Source organism: Grammomys surdaster, unplaced genomic scaffold (assembly GCF_004785775.1).
Source record: "Grammomys surdaster isolate TR1022 unplaced genomic scaffold, NIH_TR_1.0 136, whole genome shotgun sequence".
Classification (NCBI taxonomy): domain Eukaryota; kingdom Metazoa; phylum Chordata; class Mammalia; order Rodentia; family Muridae; genus Grammomys; species Grammomys surdaster.
The window spans coordinates 8,491,264-8,513,587 of record NW_021604594.1 but is presented as its reverse complement, the minus strand read 5'-3'; the positions used below and the strand labels follow the sequence as shown (position 1 = coordinate 8,513,587).

Sequence of the window (22,324 nt, the reverse complement as noted above, 5' to 3'; positions counted from 1 at the left end):
AGACCTAGAAAACATGGAAGACTATTGGGGAAGGTGGACTGGACATTAAAATCTATTATAAAGTGTTATCAGTTCAAATAGTACAGTTCATGTAGAGAGTTCAAGGCCAGCTAAGGCTATGCAGTGAGACTCTGTCCAAAACCAAACTAAGAAAACTAAAAAAAGGTAAAAAAAATCTATTAATATATGTACAGCATAAACAAAGTGAAAAGACAATCTAGGAAAGATGTAATATCCAGTGAGTTCCTACTCAATAGGAAGAAGGGCAGGACATGAGAAGACCTTACAGAAACCAACAGCCCTTGCGTAAGTAAATCTAAAACTACATCATACATATGGTGTGAAAACTACCATGAGACACAGTTTACATACATGATGCTGACCAGAGTTAGAGACATCTGACAACACTCCTTTCATACACAATACCGACAAGAATCAAAGACACCTGATAACACCCCCTTTGTCAAGCAGGATACAGTGATGCGGCAGTCAGGCCTTACTGAAGGGAATATAAAATAGTTCAAACTCCACAGAGCAAGCGTTGCCAATAGCTATCAAACTGCTAACTATCTACCTCAAAGTCCAGTGACCCCACTTCTTCTGGCTATTCATCTATCAACAGAGTGTTGAAAGGGTGTCTGTGTAAGGATAATTGTATCCTGTTTACAGCAGCAAACTTTTGGAAACACCAGTGTCCACTAATAATTAGCTATTGGTTAAATAACTTAATTTTTTATCTTCAAAACCTAATAGTATACAGTCATTAAAGCTCTGACTACAAGTCAGAAACAAGCTCAACATAGATTACAAGCAAAGAAGGAAACATCCTGACCTTCACCTGAGTGTACAACAGCAAGCAAGCACTGTGGGTTGAAATCTGTGTTGAGACACTGTATTCATGCTTTATATAGACTATCTTTCTTATTCACCACACCCTAGTTAACAGTCATTGATCTCAGAGAGAGGGAAACTGAGGCAGGCAGACAAGGGGGTAGCAGAACCTTGTTTGATTTTGTTTTTCAAACATTTTAAATTGTGTTACGTAGGCATGTGCTAACTATTCAATAAAAAAATATTTAAACCCTACTGTGGATCTGGGGACATAGCTCAGTGGCAGAGTAATTACCCAGCATGCATAAGGCCTCATGTTTAATCCCCAGCAATACAATAAAATAAATAAATAAATAAATAAATAAATAAATAAATAAATATACTAGGGCTATTTTTGGCTATGTGAAAACTATTAAATAAGTCAATAGTTAAAAAGGCTTTCCAGCCTGAGAATAGAAAAGACAAATGCTTATTTCATAAAGATCAAATTAAATTGTGTTTTCCCACTCTCCTTCAGATATGATTTTAATACCTGTATGCTGCGACAGCACTGAGTATGCACGCTCACTTCTCTGGCTCACCTGTCCACATCGGAAATAAAGGCTGGCCACCTCATTGCGCCCCAACATTTCCTCTGAAAAGCGATCAATGTCCCCAGCCTGACCAGTAAATAGATTTTGAAAAACTCTTCAATCCCTATCAGTCCCAAATCCTTCTTTAGTTGCTGAGATTTGCCCTGGGCTGGCCGATGCGATCCTGCAGACCATCCATCATCATTTCTACTCCTTTTCTGATACAATGTAGCTTGCTCTTTGTCTTGCTTAAAAACTGAATGGCTGTTAAATTATCCATTTATCTTCCTTCAGCTCTTCTATCCAGCTTCTCGGGCCCTCTCAGGGCTGTCTTTTCTACCTTGTTTGCTGACTTTTCATTCCATTTCCTGTTTCTTGGAGGCATCTCAGCTCACTGCCCTGTCCTTCAAAACAAACTCTGGTCCAGTCAGCTTTCTGCTTGTTTGAAATTTGCTTCACTCATCATCCCTGGCCCTCAAACCCCCACTGTTTTTGGACAGGATCTTGCTATGCAGCTTAAGCTAACTTCAAAGTCCTGTCCTTCTTCTCCAGCCTTTCAAGTGTTGGGACTTCAAGCAAGCGCCAAGATGCCCAGCTCGAGATTTCCTTTTGTAGTGTTATCTCTTGAGAATACCTTTAAAAAATTTGAGATATGCTTCAAATTTTATACACAGGTGGGGGGACTTTGGGATAAGCCCTAAACTGATGAGCAAAGTCTTGGGTTCTAAACCTAGTTTCACCCAATAGAGACCCCTTGGGTTAGGTTTCTCTGGCTTCTAGAGGACCTGCAGACATGCTTCTAGACAGTTAAATGCCATAGCCATGGCTGCTTCTGTGTAGGTGACTCTACAGAGGCTTTGAGGTGGTAATATTTCCACTTGTGCACACACGGCCTCAGGCATCAGTGATGTGGAGTGGTTAAAGAATCTGAGATCCAAGGACAGGAAGAAGCCAAGCTCTGCCAATGGCTTAGGCTTCTTGGGTTCATCTTGGAAACCCTAGCCTCAGTTTTCACACCCGGAGAAGGAGAGATCTTATGATCTAACTTGATACTGAATCCTACAGAGTCAAGTAACTCATGAAAAGCCACTCTGAGCACATAGTATGTGCTCAGGAAATTTTGTTGCCCTCACTGCATCTTGTGAGCCAGGCAGTTTGGCTATTACCTGATTTTCCAGCGGAGACAATGACATTATTTAGAAATGTTGTTCATGACAGCAACAAGGACAGCCATGTGGGAAGTTTTTACCATAGACCACGTACTCTGTAGCAGTCTGGGGCTGCTTTCTGTCAGTCTATGAACTACTGGCAATGAGTACAAAGCCAGCGGGATGAAGCTGATGACCCTGGAGGTCAGGTTTGGAAAAGGACACGGAGAAAACAGCACTGCTGCCTCCCTTAGACTGTCTTGGGACTTTTTTCTTTTCTATTTGTTCTTCCTCTGTGTGTCTCTCTTCCTTGGCTTCTCTTTTTCCATCTAAAAATGTCAATTGTTCAAACCCCCTGTAGCACCAAGACCTAAGCTGATGGCATGCCAGGCCAAGCACCTGGAGAATAACTCTCCTGTCTCTGTGATGCTACAGTTAGTCTCCCAGCTCACCGCTCCCTGTGCTTTCAGGAGGTGTTGGTCCAGACACTGAATGCCTGTAACTCTCCTGAGATTCTGAGCAGCCAGAGTACCTTCTCTTGCATTCCATCCATGAAATAAAAGCAGAAATGCTAAATAAAGCCCCACCACAAGGCATGCAAGGGGCTCAGTGACAGTCAAGCATATTAGCTTCAACGAGGTAACCTGTGCTTCCTGTTTCTATCACACTCTGCACTGGCACTATTGATCAGTCCCAGGGAGCCAGATAACAGCAATCACAGAGCATCTCCTGAGGGCATGTGGAAGGACCCTCTTCCCAGTTAGGGTATGTGACTACTGTAGGGCAGACACAGATAATTACGATGTGCTACTAAGAGAAGCCACTGAGAGTCCAGAGGCTACAATGTGTCTACCTCTCAGGGAAAAAGAAAGATTTATTTTGCAAGGAGTTTGTTGTCCATGGAGAGTCAAAAGCCAGAGTGAGACTGGATTGTCCCTTAGAGATGGCTGCTGGAGCAAGGGCATGTGGCAGAACTGTAGGCAGGTGGCGCTGTAGAAATGGCAGGTGCCTTTCATGGGCAGGGCTAAGGGGTATAGGTCATGAATGTTTAGAGTCTTTTCCCTCTAGTAATGCAGAGGGAAGGACTGAAGGACAGCTGAATGAGGCAGCCTCATCCACTTCAGAAAGCTCATAGAGTTACATGGGGGAAATGGAGGATGGAACCCTAGTCAGTGGGGCTGACTCTAGGGAGAGGCTGCTGAGCATGACAGGAGTCTAAGTCTAACTCCTGATCCGGAAACTAAGAAGTTGTAGAAAAGGGAAAGCCCTGGTCATTTTGTAACAAGTTACTTACTCTTTTAACAGTTTAGGGTTTTTTTTTTAAAAAAGAGTTTGTCTCTTGTTTTCTGTGCTTCTGTATGCCCTCAATTCTTTTGTTTCCTCTTTCTCTGTCTATTTTTTTTGTAATAGATCTTCTCAGCTCTTCTGCAGCTCTTCTCTTTACACACTTAAAGACAAGGTATTGAAGGAGGCATTCAAGGCTGGCTGTAAGGGGCAGGGTTCGGGGGGACTAGGGAGTGTGCTGGGAGATGGGTGGGCTTGATTTTAAGGACATCCTGCAAGGATCTGATTCATAGAGACTCCCTGTGCAAGTCTCTGCAGATCTCTCCCCTCTGGCTGTTCTGACATCCTACAGAGGCATATGACCTTTCATACATTTTATAGGTTCAAACAGGGGGATGGATGTAAGAGTCTAGCCAGTCATTCTACTGACACTTCAGTTCAGTAGAATGTGGTGTCCCACATCAGGGTTCTGGGAGAACTCTCTGATCTCCTAAGCTGGCAGCAGTACAGAGGCTGCTTACCTGATTAAGCATATCAGGGTGGATTCCTGGGACTCTAATGCTCAACTTCTAGACTTCTTTCATTTTTCTAGACTCAACTCAAGAGTTGTACAAACCATGGTGCCCTCCCAAGAAGCTGACCGCCTATCCCTTGGTACCCATGAATGTAAACAGATATGGAAATAGAGTCTCTGAAGATGGTATAGGATTAGAGTGGGCCCAATATCCAGTGGCTGGTATTTTCTTTTTAAATTTACTATGTGTATATGTATGTGCCTGAGTGTGTGTAAGTGCATCACATGTGTGTGGGAGCCTGAGAAGGTCAAAAGAGGATGTTGGATCCTCTGGAACTGGAGTTAGAGGTAGGTGTAAGCCGTGTGGGTGCTAAGAACCAACCTGGGCCTCTGCAAGAGCAGTGTGTGCTTGTAACCACTGAGACGTATCTCTCCAGTTGCCATAATTTATAAACATCAATTTGTTGTGTGCATGTGTGTGATGGTGTGTGTGTGTAAAGAGGTCACCAATCTGTGGGAATTGGTTCCCTTCTTCTATTATGTGTGTGTCAAGGATTAAACTTAGTTCATCACACTTGGCCATGAATGCCTTTACTAACTGAGCCATCTCATTGCCTGCCCAGATCCCCAGTGTTTATAACAAGATCAGTTAAAGACCTCTGCTTTTGTAGAGAGTGAAATGTCCACAAGCCAAGAAGGGCTAGAATTGCAAGCAACTACCAGAAGTCAGAAGAAAAGCCTGGAAAGTTCTTCCCTCACAGCCCTAGAAAGAACCAAGCAAGAATATATCACCTTTACCTTGCACTCCCTATAAGCTCCAATGATGGCAGACCACCACACAAACATTAAATTGTGTAAAATTTCAAGCCCTTACAATGCAGAAAGCAACCATTACTTATCCTGGCAAAGATTCTGCATGCCATGGCTTTCCTCCTCTATCTTTTCTCTTTCCCTCTCTTGGTCCCTTCTCTTTTTTTCATCTGAAAGTGGTAAACACACACACACACACACACACACACACACACATACACACTCACACACAAAGGTAAAACAGCACTTTATGTATCCTCTCTAGAGTAGACAATCCCAAGCCTTGTATGGACATAGAATTAAGTGGCTTTTTGAGTCATGATTTCCAGTATACTTTTTAGAAGATTTAAATTGGCCAACAGAATATGAAGAAGTAGATCCTGTCTTCAGTTCTATCCTCAAAAGCCTTACTAGGGAGACGATCACTTTTTGGCATAGATTCTAGTATAGATTCATGATGTCAGTTTTTAAGCTTATAAAATACATATGAATAAACTAGATTAAGCATTGCTGTGTGAATAGCCATTTTTCTAAGTTTCACAACATAAAATGAATGAAAAGCCCTTCTATTTACATGTGCAGGTACGCAGGGATGGTTCTATTGGAGGGTGGAAAAGCCTCTACAAAACAATCATCCTGACACACGAGGTAACGAGGAGGGATCTGAGATGTAGGCTCGAGTGTGAGCCATCTTTACCCAGGGAGTATGAGGCAAGGCAGGGTGTAGGCCTTGTGCTAAGGATTCCTGCCATCAGCATGTGATCCGAAGGCACACTAGTATGTGACGTTTGTGCCACTGACCAGTTTGGAGAAAAGTCTTCTGAGTTGAATTGACGTTGAGTCTTAATCCTCATACACTGGGTGTCTCTTATTACATTATAAATTTCTGAAGTCATGAACACACAATATACCACACAGTCTCCTGCACTGTCTGTATGCTGTATATTAGACCAAGTCAATTAACTTGAATAGTAAAATAACTAGGAGATTGTATTTCTGGCACTGCTGTGTAAAAGAAAATTTAACATATTTCTCAGCTGAAAAAGTCCAAGTTCTGAAAACTTCATGGCTATAAACTGGTGCTTTACGGTGGAATTAAGAGCCAATTCAACCATGATAAGAACCAAACCACCTTCTATAAAGATACCATAGGCCATATACTTTAGATTATGGGCAGGGATATAATGGTGCATATTCTGCTGAAAGGATTTTTATGTTTTTTGATGATAACTTAAAATGACATTATAACCTTTCTTCCTACCTGTCACTGCTCATAATTATCCTGTGCTACTGTATCCAGTCGTTTATTTCCTTCCTCTTTATTAATTTCTTCAGCACTTACCGCGCAGCTCTGATGTTCGAGGTACTGGAACAGAAACCAGTCTCATGGGGACAGATAGGCCCAGCGCACACCCTGAGTGGCCCAGTGGGAGACAATAGCGAGTGCTGTGGGAGCTGAGGGAGGTGGAGCTTTAGGCTGATGTGTTGCAGGCAGAGAGAAGAGGGAAGGAAAGGCTGGTAAAGGCAGGAGGAAGATTTTTTTTTTTTAAAGGATTTAGGGATTCCTGTGCTTTGGAGCAAACTGTGCTTGGGCAGACAAGTGGGCAAATGCTCAGAGGTGGAAGGTGGAGGGGAAGGGCCTAGAATGGATGAGATGCTGTCAACGTTAAGTCAGAGCAGCTGGATGGTACGCTAGACAGTAGGAACCTGGTATCTTCAACTAGGGGCCTGCCATGATCAGTCCCTCCCTGATTCCTCCCTCTTTCCCACTCTCCCTCCTCCTTCCCTCCCTTCCTTTCTTCTTTCCTTCTTCCTTCCTTTCCACGATGTTCCTTTCCTTTCCCCTCACTTCCCTTCTCCACCCCCTACCCTCCCATCTCAGTCACTGCAGCAAAGCTTAGGAGATATATAGCTCATAGCAGACAGGCTTCCGAAAGTTCGTGAAAATATCCATGTGGATGTCTGTATTGCCCTCTCTGTCCTGACTACCTAAGAACATATGGGGTATCTTGGAGGGAGGCAGGTTTTATTACAATGCTTAGGTTCAGGTGTAGCATATGTATCAAGGATAGGATTCTGAGAGAAGGAAAGCAAGGTCTTGTCCACCCTTGGCTCCTCCTCACGTAGAAATATACCTGATGTTCCTTCCTCTTTCAGATAAATGGTGGTTCAGAAATGCCAGGTGTCTTAGCTTTGAGTAGAGCCTGCCTGCCAGCTCCGTATGAGGGGGCCATCCACAGAAGGACAGAGCCCATGAGACAAGCAAGAGGACATTTGACAGTGGTAGGGAAGGAGGAGAAAACAAATACAGGAGAAAGAAAAGCAGGTAGAGAGGAGAGAGGACTGTATAGGAGGAGGGAGATGAGGTGCCACCACCTTGGTAGTACCTTCTTTGGTGGACTCTCTCTGGAAGGGGAGAGGGCCTGTCTGTAGAACCTCAAGAGAAATCCAGAAAAGAGGCAGAATTATCTTCCAGCAAGGTGGCACCATCCAAGTAACATATCTGAAGGACTTAGTAGGTAGTGTGGTCAGGAAAATAGCCTTGAGCCTGGGAGGGACTGAGCAGGTGCCCCAAGAACTGGTTACTGAAATTGACCAGGGACTGGTGAGGCAGGGACAGAGGGCGTAGGACACGAGGTGTGTGGACTGGTCACTAGGGCTAGTGGCCAGAGTCTTCATAGGTCTGATCACATCCATGCCCTCTATGGTGAGATACCACCCCGTGTGTGCTCTCCTTTGTAAAGACAAGTAAGAAACGTTCCCCAACCATCTCTTCTTTGCATCCACTGGAATAGTAAATGCCACAGAAAATGTGTACAGGAATGGATCCCTCCCCTATCCCTGCTGCTTAGTTTCCAAAATATCTCATAGAAATGGCCTTTCTTTGCAGGCTTTTAAAGAACATACTATTTTATGCTCTGACCAGTCACTCTGCAGATCATTAGTTCTTTTCCTAGGGGGAAAAAAAAATCAGACATGAGTCATGAACCACCAGGGCACACCGAGTTGTTTCTTTACAGACTTTCCTCAGTATCTAGAGAGGTTGCCTTTTATAACCTCTTTTCTAGTTTATTGGCCTCTAACTTGCAGTCTCCACAGTTTCAAGTATATTATACTACATATATTTTAAAATTTATTTTATGTGTACGGGTGTGCTGGCTAGTTTTATGACAACTTCACACACACTAGAGTCATTCAGGAAGAGGGAACCTGAGTTGAAAAAAAAATGCCCCTACCACATTGGCCTCTGGGCAGGACTGTGGTATGTTTTCTTGATTGGTGGTGATATGGGAGGGTCCAGCTCAGTGTGGGTGGTCCTGGGTGCTATAAGCAGGCTGAGCAAGTCACGGGGACCAAGGCAGTAAACAGTTTTCCTTGTGACCTCTGCCTCAATTTCTGACTCCAGGTTCCTGTCCTGCTTTTGTTCCTATCCTGATATCCCTCAGTGATGGGCTGGGATGCCGAGCCGGAGCACACTGTCTCCTCCTCAAGATGCTTTAGGTATTGGTGTGCTATCACATCAACCCTAACTAGGTAGAACAATGGGTGTTTTGCCTGCACATCTGACTCTACCATCTGAGTGCCTGGTTCCCTTGAAGGTCAGAAGAGGGTGTCTGATCCCTTCACACCATAGTTACAGATGGTTGTGAGCCACCACATGGGTGCTGGGAATTGAACCCAGGTCCTCTGAAAGAACAGACAGTGCTCTTAACAGCTGATCTCTCTCGCCATTCCTCAAATATATTTTGAAGATTTTCCCCCTCACTTTTCCTAGAGAGTACATTAATGGTTGTGCCAGATGGACTGCGTATTCAAGATGATCACTATGGCCAAGGTTAGAATAAATAAATAAATACATAAATAAATTCCAAGTTAATTGTGACTGACATCAGAAGTCCTGTCATGGTTTTTAAAGACAAGGTCTCATACAGCCCCAGATGGGCTCCAGCTCACTGTGTAGCAGAGGCTACCCTTAGGTTTCTGGTCCTCCTGTCCCCATCTCCCTACTGAGGGATTATAGGATTATAGTTGTGCAGGGCCAGGGCTGGTTTACAAGGTGCTGGGTATTAAATTCCAGGGTAACCTTTTTGCAGTGTCTATGAGGAAATCTATCTGCCGAATTGAAAACCAGTTTGGGATGAGCTGAAGCTCTGATGACCTTGAAAAAACTGTCAATAAACAGAAGGATCATACCTCTGTGCTTCATGGGCATTCTTAGGCACACTGAGGTTCAAGTTGAGAACAGAAATAAGTGGAAAAACTTTGTTTGCTCCCACAAATAGCAGCTCAGAAGAGAGTGTGACGGGGGTGTGGGGGGGTGTTCTGTTTATCCCTAAGGCTGCCTCCACAGTGACTCCAAACTTTGATAGTGTCTTTTTTTCCTTCTTCTTTCTGACTTTTTTTTCCTTCCAAAGATGTTGAGCAGCAGGCTAATGGCTCCCCAGCAGGGTGTAAAGACAGCAGAAAGCTCCAGAATCAGATGTCAATGTATTCCTCTAAGACATCCTGCTAGGACAGAGCTAACTAACCAGGGCTTTAGACTTCTCCTGGGGAACACGCTTTAATGCTTCCCGCCTGCTCTGGGCCTCCTAGATGCTTCCTGATTAAAATGCTGTCACAGATAAATCATGGCTTCTGCCTGCTTGCTGTCCCTTTCTCTCTCCCCACCTCTCTGTTTTTTTGTTTTTCTCCGAAAGTTTGGAACCCCAAGTTTCAAAACACAAACATGTAGACAGTCCTCTCATGTCATGTCTTTTGTAACTGTCCAGAGAGATGGGTGTGGTCCCCACTGTGCCCTCCCAGCTGGTCTACAGTAAGAGCTAAAGCAATGTCAGGAGTGTCTGATCTTAATTTCTGATAGAAACAGCCAGACTCATTTCTAGGGTGCACAGGATCCGAGTGTTATTATTTGTTGGCTTTATTTATATACAGGTATTTAATTATGTAATTAATCAACCACGCTACCACAAGGCACAGCCCTGTATGTTTTCATATATTTTCTGTCAGCCACTTCAGCCCAATTATTTAATCCTTCAGTAGCTTCCTAAGAATAGGTTTTTGAGTGAGACTTCCCCCTTGGTTTTCCTTCTACATAACTGCAGACTGCCTGGAGACTAACACGATCCAACAGACAAAGAGTTTTGACTTTCAGCAAATGGGAGTCAGAATGGACTGGTGTGGGTCAGGCCTCTTCAGGCACCTGGGGTTAGTAACACTCTTTCTCCTTTGCTTGGAGGAGATCTGAATCCAACAACCAGGAATACAAGCAGAAAGTGCTTGATCAGTTAGGATGTTTGACAAGAGGAATCCTTTTAAAGCCACAAAGTAAAACTGAATTCACCAGTGAAATTCAATGGGGTGAAGCTGCATTTAACCCACTCTTACATCTCCTGCCCAGCGGGGTCACCTCCTCCTCCTGCCACTCCCAGCTATCCCAGCCCTATACAGAGCATCCTCCAGCCTCTCCAGCCTCTACCCATAACTCCATGCTCCATGGTCCACGCCAAGGACCCCCCCCCCCCCCAACCCTTTCCACCACATTCTCTTTGCTTGGACTCTACAGAGTGTCTTGCACTCATACCTGCCATCTTGGAGCCTGTGAGTTTGGTTGTTTTCTGTCTTTTGAGTACTATTCTTTGCCTTTTGCCATGCCCCCAGAGAGTCATCTTAGCAAGATCAAACTGGATTCTTCTGCTTTGTATTTCAGACCTTGTGATTCTGGTCCATGCACAACAGGGATTCCCACCAGCTGCATACTACCTTACTTGTCATCTTTCCTCTCAGAACCCCACTATTGCATTCTTCTGTTCTAAACCCAAATGGCTTCTGCAGCAACCCTACTTGTCCCAAACCCTTTTCCTTAGGGACCAGTGTCACATCAGTGACTTTCCTTGTAGCTGCACCAAGATTGCTGTCTGCCTTCCCAATAGCTGCAATTCCTGCCCAGGGACGGATTATTCCATTTCACTTTGGGAACCCCATCAGTTAGTGTGAGATAACCCACTGATCAGTACTGTGGGGGTGTCAACATCACACACGATAGAGCACAACTGAGACCACGAGAGAGAGGTTCCTTCAATGCTCGCTGTGTTTTCAGTTTGATAGCTCTTTGAAGAAAAGCTGGTTTCAAAGCCTTATAAAGAATTTACAACTGAAACTGTGGGAAAAAAGACTAGGTGTGACAAACAAAAACAAAAACAAAAACAAAACAAAACAAAAAAGAGCAAGCTCTTCATTGCCAGTTGCATGAGAAGGGGACAGCAGTGAGCAGTGAGCTCTGAGCATCAATCAGCTTTATGAGCAACTTTCTCCATGTTCCCCCTTAGGGTGACATGGATTAAAAAAAAATTATTTATTATGTATATGGCGTTTTGCAGGCCAGAAGAGGCCATCAGATCTCTTAACCACTTCAGCCCCCGTCAGATCTCATTACAGATGGTTGTGAGCCACCATGTGGTTGCTGAGAATAGGACTCAGGACCTCTGGAAGGGCAAGCAGTGCTCTAACCACTGAGCCATCTCTCCAGCCCTGACATGGCTTGTGATAGAGTGAAATAACAGGTATAGATTTTCGTCAGAAGTAGAATCGGGCACCTGGAAAGCCGCCATGCTAAAGCAAAGGTCAAAGTTGAAAAGGACAGGGGATAAGCATGCAGGTGCATCACCTCACCTGTGTGTCCCACATCCGGCAGCTGGAAACACCTAACCTCAAAGATGAGTAACAAACAGGTGAAGAAAAATTGGGATGCTACATCACGCGCCACGGACATATCATTCCCAGAATCTTCAACGTTCATCTCTTCTGTTTAATTTCAGCTAACTTCCTTTTTAACTCAAAGATTTTAACGTAGCAAGGCCATGGTAGGCTCAAGGAACCGCATGTCAGCAATGATGCTACGGACCCAGTGTGGGAGCCGCACGCAGACCCTTAGCAGCACGTGGAGTTCGAGTTTCACTTCCAGTAAGAGAAATTTATTAAGTAAAAGATTGACTTATCCATCCAATGAGCACCTATGCACAGAGAACTGAGTACCATCAAACTATAACCTCATGTGGGCAACCAAAGGCAACTCAGCAAAGCAGGGGGCACCTGGCCCAGCACCTGTGGGCTCTACATGGTGGCCTGCTTATTCAATGTCAAGGGAACAGGCAGGAAGAAAAGAGAGTTAGGAGTCTCTATAATAAAGTATATCATTCTTATCCAATCTTTCATTATTAGATGAGAGAATATTATAGTCATTTGTAACCATAACAATTGATTTTAGATTATTTTAAAACTGTATCTGACTGGTTTTATGATATTGGGCATTTAATGGATTATACGAAACAAGCGAATTTACTTTTATCATTTGTGGTTATTAAAGTTACATTTCTGTCTGGAAGACACATTTCTAATTTGTTTGTTTTCAGGGGACTGTGACAGGTCTCTAAAAGTACTGAAAATGAAGTGGTGGGTAAGTCTGAGACTTAATGACTGTGAGGTCCTTAAAAAACAATCCCGTGTTCTTAATGGAGTGGCAGATAGTGAGGCACTAAAGAGGTTTGCCTACTCCGCGTGCATCTCTCTTTGAAGTTAGGAACGTGGCTCAGACTGATTGAGCTAGGTCGGGGGTAAAGAACTCACTGGGGTTTCCAGATGAAACTAAACGCTTAGCAGCAGAATTAAAAGCCAATGCACACCAAACTCTTAGTGCAAACGGATGCCAGCCCCAATCCAAACTCAAAAAGCAGAATGTGAACCACTCAGAGCTGACACATGTCTCCTTGCCCTGGGCGGGTTCTGCACCAGGCAGTGAAGCAACAACTCATTAGTGGTCTCACTCGGTAGTCACTGCTTGGCACAATTATGTTTGCTTAAAGAAGGAGGCAGATTTTGAAGATGGAAGATGCTTCCCACACAAAGCCCAGTGGTCCAGACCCTGGGGTCAGAGCAGAAAGATGTGTTTGATGAAACTCTGGTGTTTCTCATGATATTAATAAAATTTAAAAAGCAAAAAGATTTCCATTTGAGAAATGCAGAGTTAATCAAGGCTAAGTATGCTTCTTTCTTAATAGACTTCTCCAAGCTTTTGATACTTTAATGTATATGGGAGTTTGCTTAGTTACTGGGCCTCTGAGCTATTTTTTTAAAATATTTATTTATTTATTTATTTGAGAGATGGTATCGACTATGGCTGCATCCTTGTGTTTCATGGGGCAGCATTTGGGGAATGAGGAGACAAAGTCTTATAATCCCTGGTTTACAGATGAGGAAGGTAAGGCCATGGAGATTACAGTTGAGAAAGTGGTAGAGAACTGTTGTTTTCTAAGTTTTCTAACTGATGTCTCTTGGGTCAGAAATTAGAAGCAAGTTTACAGTTTGTAGCCTGTGAATGACTCCAAATCACATTTCTAAAAGACCTTACCCAGGCTCGCCTCTTCCTCAGGTGGGACATATAGACACTCACAAGTCAGTAGTACCTGATACAGCGGCATGCAGATGCTATCAATCCACTCCAGTTGCAGCCGGGGCAGTTCATCTTTCCGGTTCCGGTCAAAAATAGCCTAGGGTGAGGAAGCAGAAACCTTGCTTTTATTCACTGGAGTATTTTACAGTCACTTTGTCAGACAACAGTTCAGATTTTACCAATGGGGATGTCTCACGGATCCCAGTCCTCACACATGGCCTCTCTTCCTTTACGAAAAGAAATAAAGTATCTTCATATCTTCTTATGAGGTTTGTAAGTGAATTTATTCGAACTTTATGGCTTACAACACCTTAGGGCCAAAATCTGTCTGCAGGTACAGGTAATTGTTACTAAATCAACTCACCAGGTCACTGGGAACTGGGTACAAGTCAAGGGGAAGGGAGACACATTTTATTGCCACAGAAATAATGCAGGCTTTCCTCTCTGCAGAAAGAGAAAGTCGGGTTGGGAAAAAAAAATCCTTAACAGTGATCTTCTTTTCTTTTTTTCCTTCCTTTATCTCCTTTGTATTAAACATAGATTCTTTTCCATTTATGATGATTTTAAGGGTTTGGTGCTATCGACAATCATGTGTTTTCCGGTAAGGTTCTGCAATTAGGTGACTAAGTGTTTGTCCTTGGATGGATGGTGGCGGCAGGCATCCATTCTTTCTTCATCCCAGCCCTTAAATTTTATGACATTATAATATTTGATATAATTTATAGGCATTTCTAAAAGCCACAGTGATTTATTTCTATCAGAGAGACTTCAATTAACTGGAATTAGAGGATTAAAATGTATTTCTTAAGAAATAGCCACCTCAACTTGAGTGACAATGTCTTTCCCTTTATTCTTTAAGAGTGAAGGCAGCGCCTGTGACATTACTTTGTGTCAGTTGATCTGGAAGAGGGGTGCTGCCTAACTTGTCTTATTGAAAAGCTAGGAGAGAGGTGGCACTCACATCATTCTGGTACCCATAGCAGTCATGAGGGCAGGTCCAAGCCTCACCCTTAGTCCTGAGATCTTGGAAATCTGCATCCTTCGTGTGTAGTAGACATCACTGGTGACCCAATCTGAGGAAAATATCTCTACAGGTAGAAAGCCATTCATTCCCGTGAGCTCTGCTTATCCTTTTCAAGAAATGACTAGAATTCAGAGAAGACTGTAGAATGTGTTGGAGAAAGTGACAACTCTTCTGAAATACATTAAAGCTTGCTTTAAATATGTCCCTTTAAAAATCTCTGCAGGTCTATACATGCTGTGCCATTATAACAAAATACCAGAGGCTGAGAAATTTTATAAAGAAAAATATTTGTTTGGCTTGTAGTTGTGGAGGCTGGAGTGCCTGCATCTGTTGATGGCCTTCTTGCTGAAAGCCCCAAGAGACACAGGACATCATATGGCACTAGGCAAGGAACACAGTTTATGTCTTTTAGGGTCTCTCCCCTTCCTATAATCCATACTAATTTAATGCTTCCTCTTAATGGGCTTATCTAGTCCTAATAAGCTCTCAAACGCCATGCCTCTCCCCACCAGAGCTGAATTGAGTTCCCATGCTCTCAATACTCACACTGAGGATTAAGTTTTAGCACATGAAACCCCAGGGCTCAGACCATATCTAAACCACAAGCAGTCTGATTTATTTTCTCCATAGTCATTTTCCTACCTGAGTTGTTATTTAGTTTTCTGCTTCTGATGAGTATTCTATAGAGATACTTTTTTTTTAAATTTCAAGAAATATCAGTATACGCACGAATGAAACTTTATGATTATCACCACACACAAATTTTAAAATTTGTATCAACAATAGCAACACCATCTTCTTGCAAACCTCTAGCCTTATACAAGCAGCACCTTATTGCCTGCATGCACAGATTCGCCTATTTTATTTGCATGATTTATTTAAGTGGAACCATATGTACAAGTGCACATGGTCTTCATGGTCTTTCGGATTGGCATTGGCTTCTGATCCTCCTCCTCTTCCTCCTTCTCCTCCTCCTCCTCTTCTTCCTCTTCCTCCTCTTTTTCCTCTTCCTCCTCTTCTTCCTCTTCCTCCTCTTCTTCCTCCTCCTCCTTCTCTTCTTCCTCCTCTTCCTCCTCCTACTCCTCCTCCTTCTCCTCTTCTTCCTCTTCCTCCTCCTCCTCTTCTTCCTCCTCCTCCTTCTTCTCTTCCTCTTCCTCCTCCTCCTTCTCCTCTTCTTCTTCATCCTCCTCTTCTTCCTCCTCCTCCTCTTCTTCCTCCTCTTCCTCCTACCTCTTCTCTTACTTCTTTTTTGAGACAGGGTTTCTCTGTGTAGCTCTGGCTGTCCTGGAACTCACTCTGTAGACCAGGCTGGCCTGGAAGTCACAAAGATCCCCCTGCCTCACCTCTGGAGTGCTGGGATTAAAGGTGTGTGCTACCATGACCAAAAAGACTGGCTGTTTTCATTTAGCATAATTTTAAAAGATCTATCCAGGTAGCATGTATCAACACCTCTTTCATTCACTTCATGCATAATTTTCATATTACATTTCAGTGTAGAGATAGACGACATTTTGTTTATTAATTCATCAGTTGATGAACATTTGAGTTGTTTCCACTTTAGGGCTGCTATGATTTGCTGGTGTGAACAGTTGTGTGCAGGTTTTTTTGTATGGGTGTGTGTCTTATTTTCTTGGTGGATAAACCTAGAAGTGAATTCCTGGGTTATATGTTAACTCCATTTTGAACTTTTTATATTAGACTTTACTTTTTAAGTTGTTGTTGTTGTTGATGATGATGATGATGATGATGATACATGGCGTGTGTGTGTAGGGGAGAGGAGAACTTTTGGGAGTTGGGTCTCTCCTTTTGCAGTGGGATATAGGACTTGAACTCAGGTTCGGTCTTGCACAGTCCTTACTTTACCTGCCTGGCCATCTTTCCAGCTCTATGTCTAACATTTTGAGGATTCGAGGCTGGTTTTCAAAGTAGCTGCACTAGCTTACATTTCTTCCCATAGCCCACCAAGTCCAAGCTTCTCTGAAAACATATGTGTTTGTACTGTCTGTCTTGTAAATAATGGTCCTCTTCGTGAATGCGAAGTGGCACCTCACCATCATTTCGACTTGCATTTTCATGATGCCTAGAGATTCGTAATCTTCGTGTGTGCTTATTGGCTATGTGCTTGTTCATGAGTCTGCTCATAAGTGAAATATATGCTTATGTGCTTCTTCATGAGTATTTCCCAACAGCTGACAAGGTTCTAGGGTACTCGAAGACAGGGAAGATGGTATCCGCTCATTTCTGGATACACAGTGTTGAGCTTCATGCTTGATACATGTTGGTGCACATGCCTGTTTTATCAATCAGCTCACTGCTTCTAACACGAACCCTCTGACTGTGGTCCAGCCAGCTTCAGCTTGGTCTCAGAAGGTTACCGATCTCTGGACCATGCACCACAGGGATCTCTAAAAACCAAAGGATGAGGAAGCAGTAGTGTCCGCTCTGGGTGCATTACAGACATTTCTGATCCTGAGTCCGTGAGGGAAAGCCAGACTTTGCTCGAGGAGACAGCTATGTTAAGTAGCCTCTTGTGAGGAGAGAGTAGCATTTACAGCTATAGATCCACCATGAAATTAATTTCATTTATGTCTCCAGAGAAGGCCTTAGCTGAGCCTACAGATAAAGGCTCCTTAGTCCTGCAACACTGCGCCTGCCAGCTCCGGACACTGGCCATTTATTTTTTTTCCCCCATTTAACTAAATGACCTGTGCTGCTGCATTGTAAACCCTGCAGAGAGTGAGTGTGCCCCAGGAATGGTTTTTAGAAGGAAGGAAAAGCTTTTATTTTAATGTAGCTATGTAGCCTAGAGAAATTTGGGTTATAGGTTTTACAAATGAACTATGTGTATTCTAAACTAATGGTTTTCATTTCCAAACAAAATCTGGTATGAGCAGCAGAAAGAATAAAGTGTGTTTTCAACCCCATATAAATTAAGATGGTTGGTATGTTTTAACCTTTGTGGTCCTCCAGACTTTTACAGGTAAGCAAGTGACAGAAGAGTCAACCTGAGCAAGGCTATGGTTTCTCCTGAGTGAAACTGTTCAAGGTAGGAAAGGGTCCTGCTGCCTTCTCTGGTGTCTGAATTTCAGCAAGGTAGGGTGTGTGAAAATTCAAAAATCTTACTAATATAGCCAACTACTCAAGACAGGGTGACCTGGAATCCTCAGAAAGAGACATTCTTGACAACCGATGAACACTGTGTGCTTCATTAAACCTACTGTGTGTGCTGCAAGGTTAGGCTTTAAAATACTTCACCCCAGCTCAGAGTAACCAGGGAAGATGTTTTAGCTGCTCATTCGGAATAAAGAGGCTGACCCCTTCCTAGGGTGGTGACCAGGGCTTGACGTGACCTTGAAGGTGACCTTGAAGGAAGAGACAACAGCACCCCCAGCTTGTCATTAACATTCTCAAATAGGGATTGCATGAGGGAATCCAACATAAACAGCATGCTAGCCACCAGAACCTGGATCCCCACACCTCAGTTTGCAAGCAAGTACGCAAATAAACAAGCAAATAAGCAAGCAATAGTTTGCAATGGTTTGCTTTGGGGAGTTTAAAAGTTCAGAACTGAAAAATAAAACCCAGCTAGCTCCTCAAGGCTGGACAGCTCAATTTTTAATTTTCTGCCGTTACTCCTGTTCCAAAGTAGGCATATGTGAAATGCGAGCGCTGGCTCTGAGATGTTCAAAGTCTGCCCTGCTCGCCCTCCCATGTCTGCTTCTTTGTCTTGCCATTAAACAGTTCAGCAGTCTCAGTCAGAAACTGGGGAACATGGTGGTTAGCATCCCTGTTCAGTTAAAGTTTCAAGCTTCCAGGAGTTCTCCAGCCCCCATTTCAAGCAATGGTTTGGAGTAACCGTTGACAATTCCATTCAAAAGCATAATGATATTAAAAGGACAGGCTTACAGAGGGGGTGAGCTTGAGTTCCGACCTCTCCCGATCTCCTTGTTCAAAGAACTCGCTGGTTACAAGTTCAGCCACCTGAAACACAGAAGCATTTGAATTTATCTGTAGTGTAGTACGCTATGAGATGTGGAAGTTATTTCTGGTTTATGTGCATGGTCATCATCTTAATTTGAAGAACATGGTCTTCAGTGGTACTCAAAGCACTGAGTAGAGGTAGGCCTCAGTTGCTGTTTGCTCAAATGTCTGCTTGCACTGGCATGCATGCACTGCATGCCAACTGACGGCACCACTGTGGTCCGTTATACCCATAATGCAATGGTTGCTCCACTCCCAGCTACAAGGCACCTGCATTTTCTCCCCTTTCACTCAAGAACACAGATGATCCACAGTCACAGTAAACAAGCTGGTTTCTATTCCCTTAGTTTGTGGTTCTTGGCATCATTTGAGGACAGAAAATCAATAGTGCAGATAAATGCTGAGCAGGTACTTCTGACGACACTAGGATGTGCAGCTAGCAAGTCTCCGAATGAACCACCTTCGACTGGTGCATGTTAGAAGACTTGGGAGAAAAAGTTCTAGGCACTTGACAGCAAGGAAGCCTGGATCACTGAACTATTTTTTTTTCTCTATTTTATGTTCTTACAGAAGAAGAGAATCTTCTGCCTTACGAAAGTAAGATGGTTTAATTTGGTCAGATACATGGAATCAAGATGATTTTCTAAGTCAGGCCTGGTGTCCCAGGTCCACAGTCATAACTGCTCAGGGTTCTGAGGCAAGGCCTGCCTGGTTACAGATTGAGTTCGAGGATACCTACGGAATTTAGTGAGAACATATCTCACTAAAGTGAAGTGCGAAGAGGCCTGGGGATAAAGCTGTGTGATAGAGTGTGCATTTAATGTGTATGAGGCCCCAGCACTACAAGAAAAATAAAGGTAGTTTATTTATATGTACCTGAAGAGAAGGATCATAAAATTTAAAGACAACATCAAACTTACATCCATATATATACACACAATAAAGGTGAGAGTAACAATACACAATATTAAAAAAAACCTCAAATATCCAGTAAGGTCAGATTTCTAACTTTTCTGATAAGAAGTGTGGGTTGCATTCAAGAACTCATCAGCATAGAGGTAGTAGGAAGCCATCAGAGACCCCCCTCCCCCACAATGTGCCCCTGCACTTGTAGGTTCTGGAACCTGGGTCACATCTCCCCTTTGGCCACTACCTTTAATTACCATATTCTGGACTCTGTTTTCCTCTGGCCTTGCTTTTAAAGAAGAGTCAGTCCCCTGTAGTCTCATTAGCAGGCTCTAGGACCCTCCCCCAGAAGCCTCTGAAGCCTTGTCTTTGGCATTAATGTAAATGCACACAAGGCACCCAAGGTAGGAATTTTGTGTGCTCTCTGGAAAGCAAAGACACTAATGGGAACTCCTGTTCTTCTCCTAAAGTCGCCCGCCTATCCCCCTCTGCTCCTTTCACAGTTTAACTGGAACCCATTTTATTTGTACTTAAAAACCCCATCAGGATCATTAAGTGGCTCCCGATTGGAGTTTTCATTAAAGAAGGAAGCTGAGATGCTAATCAGGCCATGGTGTGTGTGTGCGTGTGTGTATGTATGTGTGTGTCGCTGAGAAAACCCATATACTTAAACTCATGTTCCTGAGGATAGACGAGTGCACTAACCCTAGTTAAGACACATTCTGAAGAAGATTTTTAAAAATAAAACCAACATCTAAGAAGTTAGCAATGATGCCCCGCCTGAGAAGCTAAGTCAGGAAGGTTGTCATGATTTCAAGGCCAGCCTGAGTTACAGCATAAGATTCTATCTCAAAATATGTTGTCAAGGGCTGGAGAGAGGGTTCTTCTGGAGGACAAAAGTTTGAATCCTAGCACCCTGGTGGCTGACTACTGTTTGGAGCTCTAGTCCAAGAGAATTCAAAACCCTCTTCTGGCCTTTTGAGCACTATGCACTCATGCAGTTCGCAGATACACATGTAGAGGAAACACCCATACACATAAAATAAAAACCTTAATTTAAAAACTCTATATGAAGGTATTAATATAAACACATACATAAATGCATACATCTGCATTTTATTTTGAAGAGTCTGCATGTGTGGTTTGGTGTTTGCATGTTGTCTTAAGTTTTCTATTGCTATGAGGAAATGCCATGACCAAAAAGCAAGTTGGGGGCTTGCTCATCATGGCTTGCTCAGCCTGTTTTCCTGTGGATCCCAGGATCACCAGCCCAGGGATGGAACCACCCACAATGGGGTCCATCCTCCCCATCAATCACGAATTAAGAAAATACCTTACAGTTGGATCTTATAAGGACATTTTCTTAGTTGACGTTCCCTCCTTTCAAATGACTGCAGTTTGTGCGCCAAGTTGACATAAGACTAGCCAGCACATATGTGTTGGCAGACGTGTGTGTGTCTGAGGATGTACTTGCATGCATGTACACGTACAGGTAGATGCCCGAAGCTGAAGTCCAGTGTTGTCTTTGCTTATTGTAACCATCGCTTCAGGAGCCGCCGTAGCACCGCCCTTTCCCCAGTACCTGGCAGGGCCACTTGCTTCTGTGCAGCCTGTTCTCTAAGTCCTACCTTCTCACAGGATGGGCAGAGATGTTGAAAGGTGTTAGTCAACTACACAAATTCTTTATGTGACCTTTTGGGACTGCTGATGCGTCACAAGAAACTGACAACGGCTCAACTGGGCGAGAACTGTCCTGTTCACACCAGACTGTGATGTGAGAAGAAAGAAATTCTTGTTTGTGTTAAGGAACTGAAATTCAGAATGTTATTTACTATTGTAGCAAAGTCCAGCGTAACATTGCCTAAAAGGGGGAAAAGAAAATGAGAGACAGAGAGAGACAGAGAGAACCTTAAGACATGTAACATCACCTTGGTGGTGGCCGGACAGACATGAGGCTGTACAGAGGACAGTTTGTTGTGCAACCTTGTGCTGTTATCACTGAGAGAGAACAGACACTATTCCTAAGGAATGCAGACTTTTAGGAAAAGGGATTGGAAAACAGGGGCTAATAGTATGAGATGTAGCTATTGACTATTTCCCCAGGCGTTCTAAAAGTGAGCTCAAAAAGATTAGCGCGTTTATAATGAAGGACGAAAGGGAACAGAAAAATCCAGCGCTGTGGGGATGGAGATAAAGCTGTTTCTTAATTCCACACTAGAAATATTCAAATTAAGGTGTGCTTTCGATGAAAAATATTAATTAAGACTTGGCTTTGAAATAAGAATTTAATTAACGGTATGGCCAGTATACTTATGAGTAAATAACTGAATCAAATAGGTAACTTTCAGCAAATTCCTTTAAAAAATAAATTTAACTGACTTTAAAACACCGTGTGTGTGTGTGTGTGTGTGTGTGTGTACTGCCACAATGCCTGTGGAGGTCAGAGGACAACTTACAGGAGTTGGTTCTGTCTTCCCACCTTATGGGTCTGGGGAATGGAACTCAGGTCTTCAGGTCTTGGCATCAAGTACCTTTATCTGATGAGCCATCTTTCTGGCCCAGCAATATTCTTTTAATGGAAAAATGGATGATGAAATAATGTAAACCAGTTTGCAATCTTCGGGTAAGAAGTAGGCTCAGAAAGCTGCTTAACCTTCCGATAATGTCAGAGGGCACAGTGGAAAAGGAATAATTTTCTTAGGGGAAGTAAAAGGCCCTGGAAAGACAGCCATGATCAAGATGGGGGTGGGGGTGGGGATTTGGATGAAGGTGGGGGGTTGGGAGACTTGATGGGAGTGTAGGGTGCGA

At 43.3% G+C, this 22,324-nt stretch overlaps 1 protein-coding gene across 1 annotated transcript in view; it reads right to left on the bottom strand.

Annotated features, from left to right (window-relative positions):
* The window catches only part of Pde11a (phosphodiesterase 11A), a 343,221-nt gene that overhangs the window by 14,842 nt on the left and 306,055 nt on the right, over positions 1-22,324 (bottom strand). Inside the window, exons 18-19 of the mRNA XM_028762965.1 lie at positions 18,536-18,610; positions 13,619-13,702 (exon numbers count right to left, since the gene is read on the bottom strand). Of these exons, the coding sequence (XP_028618798.1) occupies positions 13,619-13,702; positions 18,536-18,610 (159 nt within the window). The remainder of the gene's footprint in view (positions 1-13,618; positions 13,703-18,535; positions 18,611-22,324) is intronic.